Source organism: Oryza brachyantha, chromosome 3, assembly GCF_000231095.2.
Source record: "Oryza brachyantha chromosome 3, ObraRS2, whole genome shotgun sequence".
NCBI lineage: Eukaryota > Viridiplantae > Streptophyta > Magnoliopsida > Poales > Poaceae > Oryza > Oryza brachyantha.
The window spans coordinates 12,748,897-12,769,165 of NC_023165.2; the positions used below are offsets into that span (position 1 = coordinate 12,748,897).

The 20,269-nt window shown below is 41.0% G+C and overlaps 4 protein-coding genes and 2 non-coding genes across 6 annotated transcripts; 5 read left to right on the forward strand and 1 right to left on the reverse strand.

The window, feature by feature from the left end:
- The first annotated feature begins 1,833 nt into the window (after window positions 1-1,833).
- LOC102705055 (probable methyltransferase PMT2) lies at window positions 1,834-6,120 on the forward strand. The gene is made up of 7 exons (XM_006650074.3): window positions 1,834-2,084; window positions 2,696-3,342; window positions 3,463-3,673; window positions 3,762-4,056; window positions 4,192-4,581; window positions 5,112-5,189; window positions 5,288-6,120. The coding sequence occupies exons 2-7, from the start codon at window positions 2,704-2,706 to the stop codon at window positions 5,508-5,510; spliced, it is 1,836 nt and encodes a 611-aa protein (XP_006650137.1). The 5' UTR covers window positions 1,834-2,084; window positions 2,696-2,703; the 3' UTR covers window positions 5,511-6,120.
- Window positions 6,121-8,569: 2,449 nt separating this feature from the next.
- On the forward strand, window positions 8,570-10,526 carry LOC102705326 (protein IRON-RELATED TRANSCRIPTION FACTOR 3-like). The gene is made up of 4 exons (XM_006650075.3): window positions 8,570-8,836; window positions 9,177-9,295; window positions 9,513-9,640; window positions 9,839-10,526. The coding sequence occupies exons 1-4, from the start codon at window positions 8,760-8,762 to the stop codon at window positions 10,328-10,330; spliced, it is 816 nt and encodes a 271-aa protein (XP_006650138.1). The 5' UTR covers window positions 8,570-8,759; the 3' UTR covers window positions 10,331-10,526.
- Window positions 10,527-10,750: 224 nt separating this feature from the next.
- On the reverse strand, window positions 10,751-13,023 carry LOC102719476 (protein GAMETE CELL DEFECTIVE 1, mitochondrial). The gene is made up of 3 exons (XM_006651374.3): window positions 12,405-13,023; window positions 11,275-11,464; window positions 10,751-11,196 (listed from the first exon to the last, which is right to left on the reverse strand). Exons 1-3 carry the CDS (start codon window positions 12,950-12,952, stop codon window positions 10,987-10,989), a joined length of 948 nt encoding a protein of 315 aa, XP_006651437.3. The 5' UTR covers window positions 12,953-13,023; the 3' UTR covers window positions 10,751-10,986.
- A 2,371-nt stretch (window positions 13,024-15,394) lies between these two features.
- LOC102705608 (40S ribosomal protein S9-2) lies at window positions 15,395-17,491 on the forward strand. The gene is made up of 3 exons (XM_006650076.3): window positions 15,395-15,507; window positions 15,923-16,304; window positions 17,129-17,491. The coding sequence occupies exons 1-3, from the start codon at window positions 15,480-15,482 to the stop codon at window positions 17,304-17,306; spliced, it is 588 nt and encodes a 195-aa protein (XP_006650139.1). The 5' UTR covers window positions 15,395-15,479; the 3' UTR covers window positions 17,307-17,491.
- LOC121054049 lies at window positions 16,471-16,560 on the forward strand. Its single transcript, XR_005811516.1, has one exon. It is a non-coding gene; the product is annotated as a small nucleolar RNA Z161/Z228 (small nucleolar RNA).
- LOC121054050 lies at window positions 16,749-16,837 on the forward strand. The gene has a single exon (XR_005811517.1). It is a non-coding gene; the product is annotated as a small nucleolar RNA Z162 (small nucleolar RNA).
- Window positions 17,492-20,269: the final 2,778 nt, after the last annotated feature.

Below are 20,269 nucleotides of genomic sequence, written 5' to 3' on the forward strand. Positions count from 1 at the left end.
TTTAAAGTGGAGGCAAGCCAACCACCTTAGCTGCAAATTTGTTATAAGCACATCACTTAAACCAGGAGAAAATCATTATAAAGATTATGCAAAGATTGCTTCTTGTTAAGTGGATCAGGGAGCCCACAAAATCTTCCTAGCAAGTTGCAAAAGAAAAAAAGGAGGGGGGGGGGGGGGAAATTAAAGGTAACTGGATGAATTATCAATGGTTTTGCCTTTTGTTTGAAGAGATTCTTAAAGTGCTACCCCCAAATACTTGCTAAAGTCACTATCTAAAATATATTTATACACACATACGTACATACGTACGTACTTGCTAAAGTGCACGGAAGCTAACAATGGGAGGCTTTTGTTCAGGATGGTAATCTACAAAATAGGATTCCATTAGAAAAAGAATAATCATATCATTATAGTTTATGATGGTTAATTGGGTCCTATATCAGAAAAGTCACCACAAATAATATATAAACTAACAAACACATATTTACTTCCAAGTTAAGCAATGCAATATAAGTATATGGCAGGAATTGTATAATGCTGAAAAAGATTATGATCCTAGAGATAAGATATTGATCTTATCAGCGTAATGATGATGCTGTGATTAAAGCAGCAGCATCATCATCATCACAGTTCAATTCAAATAACACTGTTATTTTCCTTGCTTTGATGCAAGTTACACGAAAAGTTTATGATGTGTCTTTAAGTTTATGATGCTCATAAAGACACTCAAGTACAGAACAAACAAACTTTTACCAAAGATTGGGTGGGATGGGATCTACTACTAGTTTCTTTCACCCTCTCCCTTTAAGTATGAACTGTGATGGCCAACTTTGTGGTGTATTTGCCACGGGCATATACAATAGCATAGACGGCTGTTGTCTATTTGGTATATAAAGACAGCTAAATAGATAATTTGTACAATATATTGTCTATTTGACTATCTCTACCCTATTTAATACTTCATTTTGTATGTTTCTATTTGTTGCGTGCAACCAATGCATGAATTATTTCTCTAAAAAAAGTTTGCATGCAACATGGGAGCACGTGCTCAAGCAGTAGACGAACAAAGAGATGGCAATCCAGTTTTTCTTGAGTTAATGATGCCACGTAGGATTACTAATCTGACGTGGACGTATACAGACAGTTGTTGTCTCACTGTTGTACATGCCATATAAAGTTAGAACCGAAAGAACAGTTAACTGTTCACAATGATACACATTGACCTGGTAATCAACATAGTAATTAAGGGCTTGTTTGGTAAAGCTTCGTATCCGAGGTTCTTAAGTTGGGTATTTCTAACTCCAGTTTAATTAATCTTACAAACTCCAATTCCATGAATAGATAAATAACACATGGGCAAGTCATTTTGTTTCTATTTTAACTAATATAAAATTTTAAACCACTTTAATTTAACTTGTAGACTCTAAATCCAGCATTGATCAAAGATTTTGGAGCTGCGTCAAACACATCGTACAACCATTCGGAGAGCTTGCGTCAGCTGTAAATTCTCACGGTATCTTTATAAGCTAGAAGCTATCCCAAACAACACTCAAATTCTAAAAATACAGAGTTGTAGAATTTAAGATATAAACTAAAAACCAAAAGTTAAAAAACTCAGCTTTTCCATATTACAAGAAGATGACTTCCAATCAGCTCCTCGTCAGAATCGACAACAGTGTCCAACAACAACGAGTGTATTATTTTCCTAGGCCGGTTACATGGGCCGTCCTGAAACTACGGCCCACGGACGCGACGCGCTTACACCCATGGCCCACATGTCATACTGATGGCCCCTACCTTTCTCCCTCCTCCCCCTCTCTTCCTCCACTTTCTCCCTCCTCTCCGGTGCTCTCGTCGGCGAGCTCGCTCGGCGACACCCACGCTCTGCGCGTGGCTCGGAGAGGTGAGGGAGATTTTTTTTTTCGGAGGGGGAAGCAGGATCGAGCATCACTGGCCGCTTCGTCTTCTGCGGGGATCCGGGCTGATGCGCACAGCCCCGATCTTGCGATCCGGTCCGCCGACGGCCTAGTTTGCCCCCCTTCTTGCCGTTCTCGCCGGGGTGGTCGCCCCCCAAGTCCGGCCAGGTGAGTACGCATGCAGAATTGTTTCCTCCAGATGCGAGTTTTTGAAATACACATATCTTGTATAGTTGTATTTAAGAGAATGGAATGTTTTTCGAAGTATATATATAAGAGGATGTAAAATTTGACGCATTTACTCCGCGATCTGTAATTCATTGACTCCAGCGAGTTACATTAGCACTGCAAAGATACCGTCATAAAGACTTAACTGATGAAAAAAAAAACATAATCTTTGAACTTAGAGGTGATAATTTTTGCTGTACATTTTTTTTGGGCAAATACAATTCAATTGCAGAATGGAGTGATGTACTGAATCCTTGATTATAAGGTTGATTGTTAGTATAGAGAAGAAACTTCATAGCTTCATTTGTAGTTCTGCTTAGTTTCAGTACCGGTAATTTTTGCACAGATGTACATGTTTTTGTTCAACATGATTTAGTTGTAGAATGGACTAAGGCCTTGATAACAATTTTCGTTGGAAATCCAGAGGGCACACTTTATTAATTTTATTTTGTTTCCTTCTTAGCGAATGCCATTGCTTAGGAACATCAAATTTGTTCTTAATTTGTCCATACTTCTAAGCCAATTTACTGGTCTTTTTTTTTTTATCTTAGGGTTAGATATGGCACGGAGTTCAACAGAGAGCAGGACTAGGACAACTGCATTTGTAGTTGTGGTATTTGGCCTTTGCTCCTTCTTCTATCTCTTGGGTGTATGGCAGAGAAGTGGTTTCGGAAGAGGAGACAGCATAGCAGCTGTAGTGAATGAGCAGACAAAGTGCGTGGTTCTTCCAAACTTGAATTTTGAAACCCATCATAGTGCTTCGGACCTTCCTAATGACACAGGGAGTAATGAAGTAAAAAGTTTCAAGCCATGTGATGCACAGTATACAGATTACACTCCTTGTGAGGAGCAAAAACGTGCAATGACCTTCCCTAGGGATAATATGATATATAGGGAGAGGCATTGCCCACCTGAAAAGGAGAAGCTCAACTGTCTAGTTCCAGCACCAAAGGGTTATGCTGCTCCTTTTCAATGGCCAAAGAGCCGCGATTATGTTCATTATGCAAATATACCTCACAAGAGCCTCACGGTTGAAAAGGCTATCCAGAACTGGGTTCACTATGAGGGCAAGGTGTTTAGGTTTCCTGGTGGTGGAACACAGTTTCCTCAGGGTGCAGACAAGTATATAGACCATCTTTCTTCTGTTATCCCAATTGCCAATGGAAAAGTGAGAACTGCACTCGACACTGGTTGTGGGGTACGTGAACTGTGCTTTGAATATGCAAACATATGTTTCATGAGCAAGGCATTAATTTCCCTGTTCTTATGATATTGTGGAGTATAATCTTTTTTTACTTTTCCTGACAATTTTTTTCAGGTTGCCAGTCTAGGTGCTTACCTGTTGAAGAAAAATGTTTTGACCATGTCATTTGCACCAAGGGATAATCATGAAGCACAAGTACAGTTTGCACTGGAGAGAGGTGTTCCTGCATATATAGGTGTTCTTGGATCAATAAAATCACCATTCCCATCGCGTGCATTTGACATGGCCCACTGTTCAAGATGTTTAATTCCATGGAGTGGAAATGGTAAATACACTTTTAGAATCTTTATTAGCATATTAGTTTTCCGTTTTAAAGTTAAAAGATCTGAACAGTGGTTACTGTTGTCCTGCAGATGGAATGTACATGATGGAAGTAGATAGGGTACTAAGGCCTGGAGGATATTGGGTGCTCTCAGGCCCACCAATTGGCTGGAAGATTCACTATAAGGGATGGCAACGGACGAAAGATGATCTTCAAAATGAGCAAAGAAAAATAGAACAATTTGCAAAACTTCTTTGTTGGAATAAGATTTCTGAGAAGGATGGTATTGCTATCTGGAGAAAGAGATTAAATGACAAATCCTGCCTCATGAAACAAGAAAATCCAAATTTTGGCAAGTGTCAGTTGGCAAATGACAATGATGTATGGTGAGTGACATTCTTTCTGCCACTCTCCACCAAAAATATGTTGGTTTTGAGTTTGACCTATGAATTATTTGTTGTTTGGGCTTCACTTTTCTAGCCAGTACTTTCTCTTAAATTTATTTCCTTCACTAAATACAGGTATAAGAAAATGGAGGTTTGTGTTACTCCTCTTCCTGAGGTAAAAACAATGACAGAGGTTGCTGGTGGTCAACTAGAGCCATTTCCCCAGAGGCTCAATACAGTACCTCCCCGGATAGCCCATGGCTTTGCACCTGGGTTCTCAGTTCAGTCATATCAAGACGATAATAAACTTTGGCAGAAACATGTTAATGCTTACAAAAAGATGAATGACTTGCTTGATACTGGAAGATACCGCAACATAATGGACATGAATGCTGGTCTTGGTAGTTTTGCTGCTGCATTGGAGTCCACAAAACTGTGGGTCATGAATGTTGTTCCAACCATTGCAGATACTTCTACACTAGGTGTAATCTATGAGCGAGGATTAATAGGAATGTATCATGACTGGTATATAATACTACTCTGTATTGCTGACTTGCACTTACATTTTTATCATGACACTCTTTCTCACTCATTCAGTTATTCTTGTTACACCATTTTTTATGCATATCTTTTTTGCTTTTTATTGGAGGCACATTTTTCCTTCGTAATGTAGAGAACATCTTTATTTTTTGTATGAATTGCATTTGCTTCTAGGCAATGGCAAAAATGATCGATTTATTTACAATTGTAAAGGCTAAAGGGCAGGATGTATGATAGAACTTTGGCTGCTTCAATTAATATTCAGACTCTTTATGTTGAAGTTGTATAGTAAAAAAAACAGTTTCAAAGCCCAACTGTGGATAGTCTACACATTTGGACTTCTATTAATAGATTTTCTATCAGCTCCACGTATTAGTTTCTTCTACTTCTGTAAATCTGTGTTTATTTTGAATTTTGATTGTGCTAACTGCTGAGGGTTAGCTTTGATCAATTCATTGTTGTTTCTTGTTACAAAGGTTTATGTGATAACCAGAGTTCGTTTATTCTTGGTACAGGTGTGAAGGATTTTCTACTTACCCAAGGACATACGACCTCATACATGCTAACTCTGTCTTCAGCTTATATGAGAACAGGTCAGAAATGCCCTACATTACAAAAACAAGCATGTATAAAATATAATCCTAAGTCAGTAAGTACATCACACTTATTGATATTCTCTATTTACAAGCAGGTGTAAATTTGAAGATATACTATTAGAAATGGACCGAATCTTACGACCAGAGGGCGCAGTTATAGTACGTGACAAGGTTGATGTTCTTGTAAAGGTGGAGAAAATAGCTAACGCCATGAGGTGGAAGACAAGATTGGCTGACCATGAGGGTGGCCCTCATGTGCCTGAGAAGATACTCGTTGCAGTTAAGCAATACTGGGTTGTTGAAAGCAAGAGCAGCTAACTATATATGCTAGGGTGATTTTCTCTACTGAGCTTGCAAACAAGACTGAAGACATGAGTTCTTGAAAGGGCATGCATACTATACCTCCTGTGTAAACTTATAACCACGTAGCCAGGAATGAAGACTTGGCAGGTCAAGTTTTGCTAAGAGTTTTTTGGTCTTTGCAAGTTTCATTTGAGAAAAATGCACTGAGGGTACATGGTTGTTCAAAGTGGCTACCTCAGTTTTGACAATCTCGGTCACAGCTGTTTTGATGTAGGCGTTTCAGATAACAAGAACTCCAAATTGCAGGTGCATGTATGCAAAGCTTGCCATGGCCGTTTTTTTTTTTTTCTTTTAACCAGTTTTATTTTATTAGCTTCTGTCGTGTATCAGTATATCAGTAATTACCAAAAAAATCAGAATGGTTTTATTCTCAAACCATTCTAACTAGTATTAGCCAAACGGGTGGTTAGATTTATTCACATTTTCTGCAGTTGTGATTTTTTTTTTCTCGTGTTATCATCTTTTGGAGTGCCGTATATCGAAGTTTGCCCACTAGTATAGGTATAAATATATATCATCTTCCTAGATGAACAAGAACATATCATGTCGGGAGGAAAAAAAAAAGTATCTCTCCATATTTCAATAGATGATGTTATTGATTTTTTTGCTACATGTTTGATTATTTATCTTATTAAAAGATTTTACATAATAATAATTTATTTTATCGTGGTTAGATTAATTATTCAATATATTTTAATTATAACTTATATTTTCAATATTTGTATAATTTTCTTAAAGAAGACAAATGATGAAACATGTGTAAAAAATTAACGAGGTCATCTATTAAAATAAATATGGAGGGAGATATTACCTTATTTCACTCCTGCGGAACTTATTGCTAGGTTAGCGCATCCTAACCCAAGAAGCTTCCACTAGTGACCTTAGATTTTAGGTAATTTGCAATCGTGTTAATATAATTTACAATAATTTTTGTAAAGTTAGAGATATCTCACTGACTGGGATCCGTAGGAGCCAATGACACGTGGGTCAGGATGAATAAAGTTATAATTGCAGTCTTGCAATTTTTCCTAGATTTATATTATAAGATCACTAGTAGGTCATACATCTTGAAGCTCAGTACGGTCTTAGGCCACATTCGACTGAGAGGGGAGATAAGTTAACTTATTCGGCACGAAAAACATAGTAATAGATTAGTACATGATTAGTTAATTATTAATTATTAAAAAATATAAAATAGATTAATATCTTTTTTAAAACAACTTTCCTGTAGAATTTTTTTGCAAAAAATACACGTTTAATAGTTCGAAAAACATGCGCACGAAAAACGAGAAGGATTTAGTTAACTTATCCCTATGGCCGAACACGGCCTTAGTTAAGTCCAACAAACAAATTTACGTAGTCATTATATCTCACATAAAACTATGGTTTCCTACCTGAGATGCGCTCGAGACCCTAGAGCTTCGCAGAGTCCCGCGGAGTCCCCACGGCCAAGTTAGCTCGAACATTCTGTGTTCACTAGCCATGTCACTGCTTTGGACATGCACTTACTAACCCTTCAACGGATAAAAAAGATTTTGAAGCCACCATAATTTTATAAGTAAAAAGATATTTCATTCAACTACACCAGCACTATTCCAGAGGTAGGTTAATTTGAAGAGTTAAGGGCTAATTCCCAGTATAGTTCTGTAATTTTATCTGATTCCTTCTGCGTCTCTTAGAGCATCTCCAACAGAGAACCCAAATTGGACTCTCCAAATACCTATTTGGCCACTCCCCATTTCATTTGGCCACTGAAATTTGTTTTTTACTCCAACAGTCTCTCCATCCATCCTCTCTATTCTGAGTCTATGGTAGCTAGATCCCACGTGTCATCATCTTCTCTCCCTCTTCCTCAATCTCTTTTCTCCCTCTTTTCTTTTTCTCTCTCTCATTCTCTTTCTCATCCGAGGCAGGTGGTGGCGCAGGGAGCAGCGGGCGGTAGTGCGGCCGACCGCAGGGAGGCGGCGGCATGGCCGGCCACGGGGAGGCAGCGCCGGAGCAGGCGGTGGCGCGGCCGTCCATGGGGCAGGAAGGCAGCGGGGCGCCACAGCGGCGTCGGCGCTGGCGTCATAGCGTTGGGAGGCGGTGCAGCGATGCCTTGCTCTAGCGATGGCCCGACAGCGGCTTGCTCTGACGATGGCTCGCTCTGGATGGGCAAATGGCTTGTTTGAGTAGTACTGCAGTGTGGGTCCCGTGGGCCCCACGCATGGGACCCACGGATGGCAAGTTTGGTTTGGGTGGCCAAATTTGGCAAGTGAGAGGGCTGGTTTGGATGGCAAGTCTGTTGGAAGCCTTTTTTCACCGAACTCTTCAAATTTTGGCTTGGAGAGTTGGATAGCCAACTTGTTAGAGTTACTCTTAGATTTACTTGATCTTATATATACCTCTGAGTTTTTGTTTGGATCCCTTATATATCCATTGTGTTAGTTGAGCATTAGTATAAGCATTTCTAAAATTCAAATTTTATATCATAATATAATTATTTATGCACCAATTTCCATGATTTCAATCAATTCAATAATTCTAGAGCCAACTAAATGTTCTAAAAAAGAGAACTTAATCAATTCAAAACTTATAAATTGATCACTGAAAATAATTAAAAGAAAAACTTTTAATATCATCTTACTATTACTAAACAGTACAAAAATATTTATGTTTCTTATAGAACGAAGATAGCACGTTGGTTTGGCCATGGGGGCAGACGGCAGAGAGACGAAACCGCAACAACACGAGCTGCGTGCACACCCGGCCCGGGCACACCACGCGCCGCACGCATCCACGCAGTGCGTCCGGGTGGTACATCCCCCATCCCCACCCCACCCCCGCGCACGCACCGGCACGCGCCCGCGTGGCTCCTGGCCCCGCCCACCCTCACAGACACGTGGGCCCCCCACCCCAGAACCGTGCGTGCACGCCACGCGCCGGCGACGTGCCATCCCGCGCCGCGCCGCGCCGCACCTGCCCGACTCTTCTTCCTCCTCCTCCTCCTCCTCCGCCCACCCTGCAATTCTGCATCCTCCTCCCTACCCTACGCGGCTCTTTTCTCCTCTCTTCTCTTCTCTCCCTCGATCCGAGGCTGCCCCTTGCCTCCGGTGATCCCCGCCGCAGTTAGCACGGGGCTGGTTCTGCCATTCTGGGTTCTTTCTTGGTCGATTGGTTTTTCGGTTTCAGCAGAGGAGGAGGAGGAGGGGAGGTTTGGAAGCCATGGTTACGGCGGGGGGGGGAAGCGTCGCCACCGCCGTCAGGCCCGCCGCCGCCGCCGAAAGGCTCGTCCATCATGGGTGAGTCAGTGAGCGTTCTTTGGTTGTGGACTTGGATTGGGGGTAGCTCCTCTTCTTGGATGAAGCAAAGAGGGAAACTCTCTGGGGATGCTAAATTTCGTTGCTTGACATGTCTTCAGGCAGAATTAGTCACGCATTATACCATACTGGATTATTACAGAATTTGTGATGATCCTCATGTCTCATGCAGCAACCTGCAGTAATAAAATGCTTATCTCTCTGTCGATTTAATTATTATCTTTTTCTCCCAGGGAGGAATTGATAAATGAGAATCTTACATATGCTTGTGTTTGTGTTACACCGTTGCTGATTACTTGTTTTTCCTTGTAACCTTGAGCAGGGCTATCTCTGACAAGAAATGCCGGAAGAAGGTCCCGAGGAAGGCTCACAAATCTGAGAGGGAGAAGCTTAAACGCGGGCATCTTAATGATCTCTTTAGCGACCTGGGTAATATGCTAGGTGAGCAGTTAAGATCACAACTTCACAAGTTATTGTCTGAGTTCGACATTTGTGAATTTGGAAGTTTATTAACCTTGGGTTACATAAATAGAAACCACAAATCTCTTACTTGAAGTTGTTATATATTTTGTAGTTCATATTAATAGCAGTTGGAATCAACATTGCTTCAGTTTGAAGCTATTTTAGATATCTGATCAACTACAACAATCTTCTGCAGAAGCAGACAGGCAGAGTAATGGTAAAGCATGTATACTGACTGACACCACCCGGATTCTAAGAGATTTGCTTTCTCAAGTCGAATCCCTGCGGCATGAAAACAGCACACTCCAGAACGAATCTAATTATGTAAGTTAGTTCTATTTAATCTGGAAAAAAAACTGTTAGTTCATTGCAGTTATAGAACCGTTCCCCTTTCTTTCATGTGCTTGATGATTTACAATTTTCAGTTTGATGCCTGGCTGCAAACATTGGTGGCTTCTTTGGTTTATACATAAGTCAACACTCATGCCAAGATTCTTTTTTTTTTGGTCTCCCCACAACCAGGTTACAATGGAAAGGAATGAGTTACAGGATGAGAATGGTGTGCTCCGCAACGAAATATCGGGGCTCCAAAACGAGTTGAGGCTGCGTGTGACAGGCAATCCAGGTTGGAGCCATAGTGCAACTGAATCACCTCTCCCTGTTCCTCGCTCCCCAAGCACGGTTTTCCCGTCCCAGCAGCCAATGCAGCCATCTACCATGACAAGCACAGTGTTCCCCTTGCAGCAGCCATTGTTGCCACAACCAACAGTCGTTGAACACTCATACGCCAGACAACCACTGGAACTGAAGCTCTTCCTAGAAGCGCCCGCTGTCGAAAGCCAGGAGCCATCAGAAAACCTGGAGGCTCTGAACCATGTGGCGCGACCACAGGCGAGGTACCCAACAGAGGCATCTTCTTGGCCTATAAGCCTAGGCCTTCCCAGAATGGAAGATGAGCAATGTAGTAGTAGCACAACCTGCAGTAGCAAGATAGATAGCACAGGTAGAGATTGAGTGGACCTGTTTGGAATGCATGTAGGAATTTCACAGAAACGCTTCAGTCCTTACATGAGCACAGAAAAACTCCCTGCATTCCAAGTAAGTCCGGGGGTAGATCACCTCCAACCAATCAGAAACTCACTTTGAGCTCATGTAAATACCAATCTCCATTTTGGATCTAGAAACTCTAATGAGAATAGTACCTGTTTCATCTCCATGTATCTTTTGTTTATATATGCCTGATAAAAGTAGATGCACGTGATTATTGCAATCGAAGTAAATGTTATGGATGTTCAGAAATTTGATGTGATAATTGCAATCGAAGTAAATGTTATGGATGATCATAAGTTAGGCTCTATGCATGTGCCCACCCAGCCTCCAACTTACCCACACATCGCATCATCTGAGTTTGATGAACCAGCAAGATCACAACATATTACAGCTATGCAACACCTGACAACCAAACAGGGTAATGTATTGTGGAAACCTCATAGTTAAACGTTTACATCGCTGTTATTCAGAAAAAAGTACAATCCATACGCAGTAATATGAACTTGCTTGAATCAGATATTTTATCATGTTCTTTGGCAAGCAACCTATCTACTGATACATCTTCGGACACGATTAACCAAGCCTGTGTGCACTGCACCAATGAAAACACTCAAGATAGATTATGGTCGGTTTCCTCTGAATGGGGAGCCAGATGCAATTGCAGGTGGGTCTTCCCTGAACGGCTGAGTGGCAGGATCAGTCACACTCGGTAGTCTCTGTACACTCCCTTTCCCTTTTCTAGCGTTAGGTCCGATTTCTTCGATCATGTACTTCCATCCATCGATAGGACGCCTTCGGCTAAATATGTGGGTTTTGATGAAGCTAGCAATCTGCTCGCACATTTCAACACAATGTCAGGAATAACTAGAATAACAAATTAATTGTGTGGAGACAGATGCGTTGTGGACCTGCTGTTTACTGAAAGCAATCCGCCTTTCGAATTCTTGGAGAAGAATGTCGTCTTCTCGCTGTGAGATGTCCCATATGCTACCATCCTGTCCTCTAGAGGTGGTTTCCCAACCATCAGGCTTGGTTTTGATCTCGTTAGTGCTTGGAATCTTTGAACCGCCAAAATCTGTATTGCCAGAATCGAAAATCCTGCATCATTCAACCAAATTATAAGCCACCAATGTTTTATACACGAAAACATCACTAAGCATTTGCTCAAGAAAATATACATTGATAAGCAGGTTAACAAAACCAAGAGATTATCAAAATTAAAACCGTGCACAAGCCATAAAGCATCCCCAATCATACAGTACGATCTGTACTACTGTCATGATTTGTAATGCCTGATATGTTGAATATAAGCAATTATAGCAAAGGAAAAGAAAACTGCATAGCTAAGATGTCAATTCCAGATATTGCCTACTTGTTTCAACTAAATGGTGAGGAGCAACAAAGAACAATGCTAACATAAGTTTGTTCCTAAGCAAGAGCAAGCAACCATAAAGTGCAGTACTTGATATTACCCCAGAAGAAATAAATCTGACAGAGAAAGATGTCAATTGCACTAGCTCCATAACAAATAATCATGATTTGTGAACCAAGCTGCTAAAATTGGAAAATTCGAGATAAACAATATATATCATGATTATATTTTGACTGAAGCATATCAGACCAACAAGTAATTTGTCCATCAGGCAACAAACAGATCATCAATTCAACATGCAGCACGTGTTATCAATCAAAAGATTATCTCAGGCATGATATTAACTACTCCATTCAAGTCCAACTTATATAAAAAAGATCAGAGTATCTCCATTACAACTAACACAACATAACTATACCAAATGAAAAGGAAATCCCAGCTTTCCAGCTACAAATGAACAATACAAACCATAATTCATAAATAATACTTCCCAACAGGCCAACAAAATACCTAGCTAACTTATAGAAGATTCATGCACATTCCAGCACCAAATGAAGCATACAATGAGAAATCAAAGCAATGCTACGACATGTTGGCAGGCGAACACAGTTAAAAATAGCAGTTTTGATAATGGACTAAAGGGGGAAAATGAGGGTAGAAGCGCACTCGGAGCACGAGTCGAGGAGTCGATCGATGTCGTCGGCACCGCCACCTCCGCCGCCGAGGCGCGCCTCCTCCATCTTCTCGATCTCCTTCACCCACAGCGCGGCGTGCACGCGCTGCTTCCTCGTCCTGTACTCGTCCGCCTGCGCCTTCTTCGCCAGGGCGCCGCCCGCACCCTGGGCGGCCGCCGCGCGAGGAGCAGCGGGGTGCGGCCGCCTCGACGCGGCGCGGCGCTCGGCCCAGCGCTCGTCCATGTCCGCCACGAAGGCCTTCGTGTCAGGGTCCACCTCCGCGGAGATGGCGGGGACGGCGGCGGTCTCCGAGGTGGCGGACTCCCACGGCGCGGGGGGCGCCGGGGAGGAAGCGGGGGAGTCGCCTGGGAGCCATGCGGTCTCCCAGGCGTCGTTCCACTCGTCGTCCCCTGTGGTCGCGGTGGCGGCGGCGGCGTTGGCCCGCGACGGCCGGGGCGCGCGGCGGCTAGAGGAGAGGCGGCGCAGGGAAGAGGGGGAGGTGGAGACGGGGACGCGGATGGCGCGGCGGAAAGAGTGCATGGCGTGTGTTCGGTGAAATGCGCGAAGAGAGAGGCGGAACTAGGAACTAGGAAGCATCGACTGTGATGAAATCCTCTGCAATTTGGTCCCATGTTTTTCCTTTTTTTTCAAACCCTCCTAAATAAATCTAGTTTGGTCAAAATTATAAATGCACTGCAATTTTTCATTTAAAAGGAAGACCGTTTTAGATATGCCCGTCCACAGAACACAAAGTCCAAATTGTTTCTACACATGGAAGAAAAATGTCATGTGCTCCATACCATCACAAAAATTTGGTGTTTAGGAAAAAAAATAATTTTAAAGCTTGCCCATCAATTATTTTTTATTTTTTAAAACATAAATACTATGTACTTTTATACGGTGTCTATACATCCATACGGTGTACCCTCAGACAAAAGTTAGAGATACGAATCTCCGCCGCCGCCCACATATGACATGGCTCTTGACGAGATGTAGTAGGGTGGATGACAATGATATTGACTCGTTCAAGTTCAAACAGCTCAAGGGTGAACATTCTCCCCATTTCTCTCTCTTCATATCTGTCACTGCCGTGCAATCAAGGAATGAGACAACAATAGTGCAGTAGATGCAACAACACAACAATGACATCAAGTTGATGTATGAGCTGACTATGCACTAGATAAGATCATATGACTAGACATTGGATAAATATGTGACCATAACTCACATGCAAGAGAAGGGGTTTCCTTCATCACATTGTTGGGTCAAAGCAAAAATGATGCAAATGTCATTAATGGTTGCAAGATTCTTTTGAAGATAGCTCCTGACCCTGCACTATGATGTCTTTATGGGGTGGAAGGACTATCACTCTATTAGTGTTTAGCTGGTAGCAGCTAATAGATCTGGTATCTAACTTATATGTTGTTACCAATAGAATATTAGTCGGTACTTACGTAGCATCAAGTGATACCAATGAGGAACCAATGGTACTAATGGATATCAACTGGTATCTATGTGGTACCAGATGATACGTGTGAGTACCATATCTGGTATCTTATTGGTATCAGTACCATACTTGGTACCTCATCAGTATCAAGTGATACTTGCCTGTAGTGGAGATCGTGATGTTAGCATCAACGTCAACTTGTCCATGGATGACGGGGACCATGCTTTTCTATCAAGAGTGTAGCCTACACGGATACTGCCGCTTCCCCTTGCAGTGCAAGACGAGGTTATGAACCAGCAATGGATGGAAGGTGCTAGTGATGTGATGGCCCAATGCGGCTATCCAAAGGATAGAGCTAACTATAATTTGCGCTAGACGCGAGCATCTATCCTGTATGGGTGTAGGAGGATGAGATGTCGTGTATTAGCAACCCATAATATATCAAATGTCCTTTTTCAATAGTATGGCTAGATTTGGCCTGTGCTATCACAATATCACAAACTATTAGATTATATAAGCATATTATAATATGAAAATAATACTCCCTCCGTTTCATAATGTAGGATTTTTTAGCTTTACTCAAATTTATATGGATGCTAATAAATTTAGATACACAAATAACTATATACATGGATTAATTGATAAATCTAGACAAAACTAGAAAGTCTTGCATCCGTGAAACATAGTGAATAGTATAAGTTTAAATTTTAAATCAATCTTGTCGTCTACATTAAATTATGACCGGAAGGAGTAATAAAAACACAATATACACCATAAGAAACAGAAGGAAAATAACAGTGAATTCTCCATCATTTTTTATTGTATTTCACCGCAATAGATGAAGAGATTATTGATTTTGTATGACTAACTAAACAAAGCGATGTACTAAACAGTAAACAACCAGTAGAAGGTAATTTCAAATCCATCATCTTTCTAAAGAAAAAGTTGGTCAACCTGTAGCAACATGTACTCCCTTTGTTGCCTATTTTCATATTACATTGTTTTTTTTTGTCATAAGTCAAATTTCTTCGAGTTTAACAAAAAATCTATAGAAAAAACATCACAACATATAAAATGCCAAATTAATTTATTAAATCCTCTATTTAATATACTATTATTGTACTAGTGGTTAACCTGTGCATTGCTATGGAAATTTTAGGTATATACAAAAGGGAATGTTAGTCTGTGATTACAAAACATATCATAAGAGCTACCAGATATGAGTTGTTAAATTCATCACAAAAAAAACTGAAGTGGACTTATACTTGCCTTTGGTCAAATTTTAGAAAAGATGGAGAGGGCAAAAGTATATGGAGCAGTGGGAGGCTGGGAGCAGCAGAGTGGAGAGATGGAAAAAGAAAAGAAAAGAAAAAAGAAAAAAACAAAAACAAAGCAATAGGTGTTCTGCCCAAGGCCCATAAGACAGCCCATTTCAAGGCATACAATTTCGGGCCCACTAACTCATAAGCTCTAGGGTTAGGGTTTAGCGCCTCCTTTATAAGCAGTCGGGCCCCCAATTCTCGGCCGCCTCCATTGCCTCGCTAACCTCGCAACCTATCTCTCGGCGGCGGCGGCGGCGTCCGAGACCGGCGGCGAGCGGCCGGGGCGGCGGCAGCGGCCATGGTGCACGTTAGCTTCTACCGCAACTGTAAGCGACTCCCATCTTCTGTCTCTCCGTGCCCGCGATCCGTGTGTAGCAGCTGATCCTGAGCTAGCCTCCGTAGTAGTGGTCGTGATACGTACTTGGCCCCGCGTCTGAATCTGGAATCAGAGACCCGGCCCCGTTGCGTTGATCTGGAACGTGTGTAGATTTAGGGTATTGTGTTGTCTTTCCCTTAGCTGATTTGGCACATCTGAAAGTGCGTTGTTTTGGTCAGTCGGGCTGTTCGAGTTCACATGTTGCTCTTAAATCTTGATATATAAATGGGGCAAGTAAAATGCATTCTTGTTTTGAACGTAGATTTCTATTCGAGGCCTTAGATCTCTACGTTTTGCTGATACTCAATGTTATGATGGGTTGTACATGTTGCTCAATTGCACAATCTTGATTTAATGTGGATCAGATGGCAAGACTTTCAAGAAGCCAAGGCGTCCGTACGAGAAGGAGCGTCTTGATGCCGAGCTGAAGCTGGTCGGTGAGTACGGCCTCAGGTGCAAGCGCGAGCTATGGCGTGTGCAGTACGCCCTCAGCCGCATCCGCAATGCTGCAAGGGAGCTGCTCACCCTCGATGAGAAGAACCCTCGGCGTATCTTCGAGGGCGAGGCTCTCCTGCGCCGCATGAACCGCTACGGTCTCCTTGGCGAGGGCCAGAACAAGCTTGATTACGTGCTTGCGCTCACCGTCGAGAACTTCCTGCAGCGCCGCCTCCAGACCATTGTCTTCAAGAACGGCATGGCTAAATCCATTCATCATGCTCGCGTACTCATCAGGCAGCGCCATATCAGGTATAGGTTTCCAAAGTTCTTGTATAACTTGTGATTAAGTCTTTTTTTTAGGTTGGAGTACAGAAATGCTTGTGCACAAATACATTGAATTGTGTGAACATTCGTCTTCTGTTATGATAACCTCGTAGTTCATGGTAGTTGCAAACTGCGCTTCTGTTTTTGTTCTGGGCTATGTGATGAGAAACGATATGCAACTCACGACGGTCGTCTGAGACACTTAGTGTGTAATGGTGCAGTCATATTTTCTCTGATGCCCTGCAGTTCCTTTTCTTTAATCTGCTGATTTTTTACTTGTATATGTGCGGCACACAATCTATTTAGCTGGATCTTTTGATTTCTTATTGTAGATTCATAGATATCATTGTCATTATGTGGTTTTGGCAATATATAGAAGTTCCCTTTTTGTTGCCATACTTTTTTAGTTTGCTCTTGAATTTTGTATTTGGTGGCACAATGAGGAATTAAATTTGCTAATGTATCTATGAGGCCATTAGGCTAATGACTCAAAATGTCCTTTTCATTCTGAGTGCCCTTTATTTTCCCTCCCGTTTTAATGAATTATCGATCTTGTATTTGTAGTGCTGTCTACACTTTGGCTTTGTTCTTCACTTAATTATGCTGCTTCTCACATGCCTATCATTTATTTTCATGTAAAGGAATTGGTGATCCCGTGATGTAAAGGGTCATTCCATATTATGTTTTAATTTTCATCTAGACTCACACGGATTATAGTTATCGAATCCCATTCCTGCTTACTATGATCCCTTCTGTTGAATGTTGAAAACCTAGTACTTACAAAACGTTGCTCAAATTGGTTTCTGCAGAGTGGGAAGGCAGCTTGTCAACATCCCCTCATTCATGGTGAGACTTGATTCAGAGAAGCACATCGACTTCTCCCTCACCAGCCCACTCGGTGGTGGTGAGCCTGGAAGGGTGAAGAGAAAGAACCAGAAGAAGGCCTCTGGTGGTGGCGGCGGCGACGGTGACGAGGAGGAAGAGTGAGTGTGTTCTGTCCATGTCAGCTCTCGGTTCTGTTAGGACCTAATTTTGTGGGAACTTGTCTTGTTAGGGACCTAATTTTTGTTACATGAGTTTTGAAACAAAAGTTAGCCATGCACCGAGGGCTGCCAAAAATTGTTGTTTACATAATTTGATCATTGCCAAGACTTGATTTGATTTAAAGTTTATCCTCTGATGAACATTATGTTACAAGCTTACAGTTGGGAATACTTGACGTCTTAACATTTAGGACACCCCAAAAGCAGTCCTGTATAATCTTGGAAAGTTAGGACCTGCTTGGGAATACATTTGTAAACGAAAACCACCTGTAATTTCTTGTGGCTCCCAAGTTTACGAACAAAAGATCCTGCAGGCATTTCTGAGATAGAATTATACACTACTGCATGGTTAAATTCTCAATGACGGTGCAAGTTTTAGAACATGACATCAAATCGGAGCTACAAGATGGGAGAAACGAAAGAAAGTTCAGGCCTAACTCAGAAAAATCTGTTAAGTTATGGTTTAGTAAGTGAAAAGGTATATTTGCAAGCGAATTTTATATATGTGTTTTTAGCGATTTAAAAGCTAAGCTTATAAAATAAGCTACGATAAGAACACTAAAAATAATTTTAAATTTAATATTAAAAATTTAAATTTTGACCTAAATATAAGAAAAAGATGAGCGTACAACACCGCTTCATAGCAGCTGCAGATTTATGCTCATCAGTTCCGAAGTATAACCAATTCCTACTATGTCTGGCACTATTTGCAGTACATTATTTCATCGATCACCCTTGCTTCCTACTCCCAAGACATTGTTGTCTACTTGTCTTTTCTTTTTAATCTTAACTTTTGCTAAACAAAACAATGAAGATTCAAACCAAAATAATCAAACCAAGTCACTTATCTTCTACTGCCTCTGTCCTTAAATTTACCAACATCAGGATGTAGTTAGCATGGATCAAAACCGACACAGAAGAGCACTAGCTGTAGTGTAGAAATAATGTCGCAACACAATATCATCGTGGAAGGTTGCGGTGGTGGCGTTGACAATTTTGACAAGCATTGATATCGGGGCTTGGATGCCATGCAGGCTCGGCCTGATATTATTTCTCAAATTTTACCGGATTGGACTAAAAACATGTGAATATTAAATGTGTTGCAACCCATACGAGTTGGAATTTCAATCTACCCAAAAAATATGATAAAGAACCGTAATTTACATCGGTTTTGGATCTGACACTTGCCTTTCGAAATATAAGAACACCCCCTTAAGATAACCTGTTCTTCCAAGTTCCAACCAAATGCTGGCCCAAAACTGGTTTGTTTGGGGAGTTTTAGATTCTGAGAAGCAGCTGCTTGGTAGCCAGCTTCTAAGAACAACTAGCTTCTCTTATTTCATTTTCTAAAATCTGTAACTACAGATTCTCAAAAGCTTTTCTAAAATCTGTAACTACAGATTCTCAAAAGCTATGGACCGTTTGGAGCCTCTATAATTTCCCATAAGCTGTGGACCGTTTCGGGCTTTTGGAAAAAGCTACAGTTAGAAAAAGCTCCCCAAACAGGCCCTATATATGGGTACATCTATATATGGGTACATCTGGGTCACACAGCACAAGCCCTATTTACTTGTCAGGCAGAGTTATGCATATGTGTTAAATATAAGAACACCCTCTTAAGATAACCTGCTCTTCCAAGTTCCAACCAAATGCTGGCCCAAAACTGGTTTGTTTGGGTAGTTTTAGATTCTGAAAAGCAGCTGTTTGGTAGCCAGCTTCTAAGAACAACTAGCTTCTCTAGTTTCTGGATTCTTATTTCATTTTCTAAAATCTGTAACTACAGATTCTCAAAAGCTACGAACCGTTTGGAGCAGCTACAATTTCCCCTAAGCTGTGGAGGCAGCTAAAGCAATTTTTGAGAAAAGCTATAGTTAAAAAAAGCTATCCAAACAGGCCCTATATATGGGTACATCTATATATGGATACATCTGGGTCACACAGCACAAGCCCTATTTACTTGTCAGGCAGAGTTATGCATATGTTACTGTTACCTTCCTGGGCCTATATCTCACTTGCTTTGAGTTGTATTATATGTGCTTCTTTCTCTTCCGTTGTTATTGGGTAATTTTACCATCTTTTAAAATGTACTGAGACTTATCATATTTTCTAGTGGAAGTATCTGTATTATTCTTATGAGTTTCAAAAAATTATACCGTAAAACTTTATCACCTTCAGGTAGTTTCTTATGGTTCATATAAATTTTCATATGCTATTAGATTATTCGAGTTTGTGTCACCTCTAGAATTTGTTGACAAGACATTTATACTACCGTACAAGCAAAATGTGTAAAACAAACTATGATAGAAAACCATAAAATCAAGTTTACTTTTAAAGTTTAAATTTTAGCTTATAAGCAGTTGTAACTACGAAATGATGGAGAACGATGGAGCCATGGTCTAGCGCGGTAACAATAACACGAGTCCGAGTCCGAGTTCGAATGCTAAACACAACCTTCCCTAGCATCCGAGAAGATTCTGGTCCTGGCTCAAATTCCGAATGCTACTTGGGCCGTGTTCGTTTAGGTGAACGTAAGTTAACTTATGTTGGTGCGAAAAACGTAGTATTAGATTAATACATGATTAATTAATTATTAAAAAAATGTAAAATGTATTAATATGATTTTTTAAAATAACTTTCTTATAGATTTTTTTGCAAAATACACCGTTTAGTAGTTTGAAAAGCGTGCGCGCGAAAAACGAAGGTGATAAGTTAACTTATATGGACGAACGAACGCGGCCTTGGTGGTCACCCAGCACGCCCCCACCTGCACATCCGCCTCTATATTATACTGACATCTATTTCAATAGATGATCGGTTATCTTTTGATATATACTACCTTTATTTTATAACGTAAGATGTTTGACATTTTTAGTTGTAATGTTTGATCATTCGTCTTATTAAAAATTT

Coding starts and splice junctions, on each gene's coding strand:
- LOC102705055 (XM_006650074.3), top strand. CDS start 2,704: ATGGCACGGAGTTCAACAGAGAGCAGGACTAGGACAACTGCATTTGTA. Junction 3,343..3,462: donor CACTCGACACTGGTTGTGGG/GTACGTGAACTG, acceptor AATTTTTTTCAG/GTTGCCAGTCTAGGTGCTTA. Junction 4,057..4,191: donor GCAAATGACAATGATGTATG/GTGAGTGACATT, acceptor CACTAAATACAG/GTATAAGAAAATGGAGGTTT.
- LOC102719476 (XM_006651374.3), bottom strand. CDS start 12,952: ATGCACTCTTTCCGCCGCGCCATCCGCGTCCCCGTCTCCACCTCCCCC. Junction 11,465..12,404: donor CTCCTCGACTCGTGCTCCGA/GTGCGCTTCTAC, acceptor TGAATGATGCAG/GATTTTCGATTCTGGCAATA. Junction 11,197..11,274: donor TTGCTTTCAGTAAACAGCAG/GTCCACAACGCA, acceptor ATGTGCGAGCAG/ATTGCTAGCTTCATCAAAAC.
- LOC102705326 (XM_006650075.3), top strand. CDS start 8,760: ATGGTTACGGCGGGGGGGGGAAGCGTCGCCACCGCCGTCAGGCCCGCC. Junction 9,296..9,512: donor CGACCTGGGTAATATGCTAG/GTGAGCAGTTAA, acceptor AATCTTCTGCAG/AAGCAGACAGGCAGAGTAAT. Junction 9,641..9,838: donor TCCAGAACGAATCTAATTAT/GTAAGTTAGTTC, acceptor CCCCACAACCAG/GTTACAATGGAAAGGAATGA.
- LOC102705608 (XM_006650076.3), top strand. CDS start 15,480: ATGGTGCACGTTAGCTTCTACCGCAACT. Junction 15,508..15,922: donor CGTTAGCTTCTACCGCAACT/GTAAGCGACTCC, acceptor AATGTGGATCAG/ATGGCAAGACTTTCAAGAAG. Junction 16,305..17,128: donor ATCAGGCAGCGCCATATCAG/GTATAGGTTTCC, acceptor TGGTTTCTGCAG/AGTGGGAAGGCAGCTTGTCA.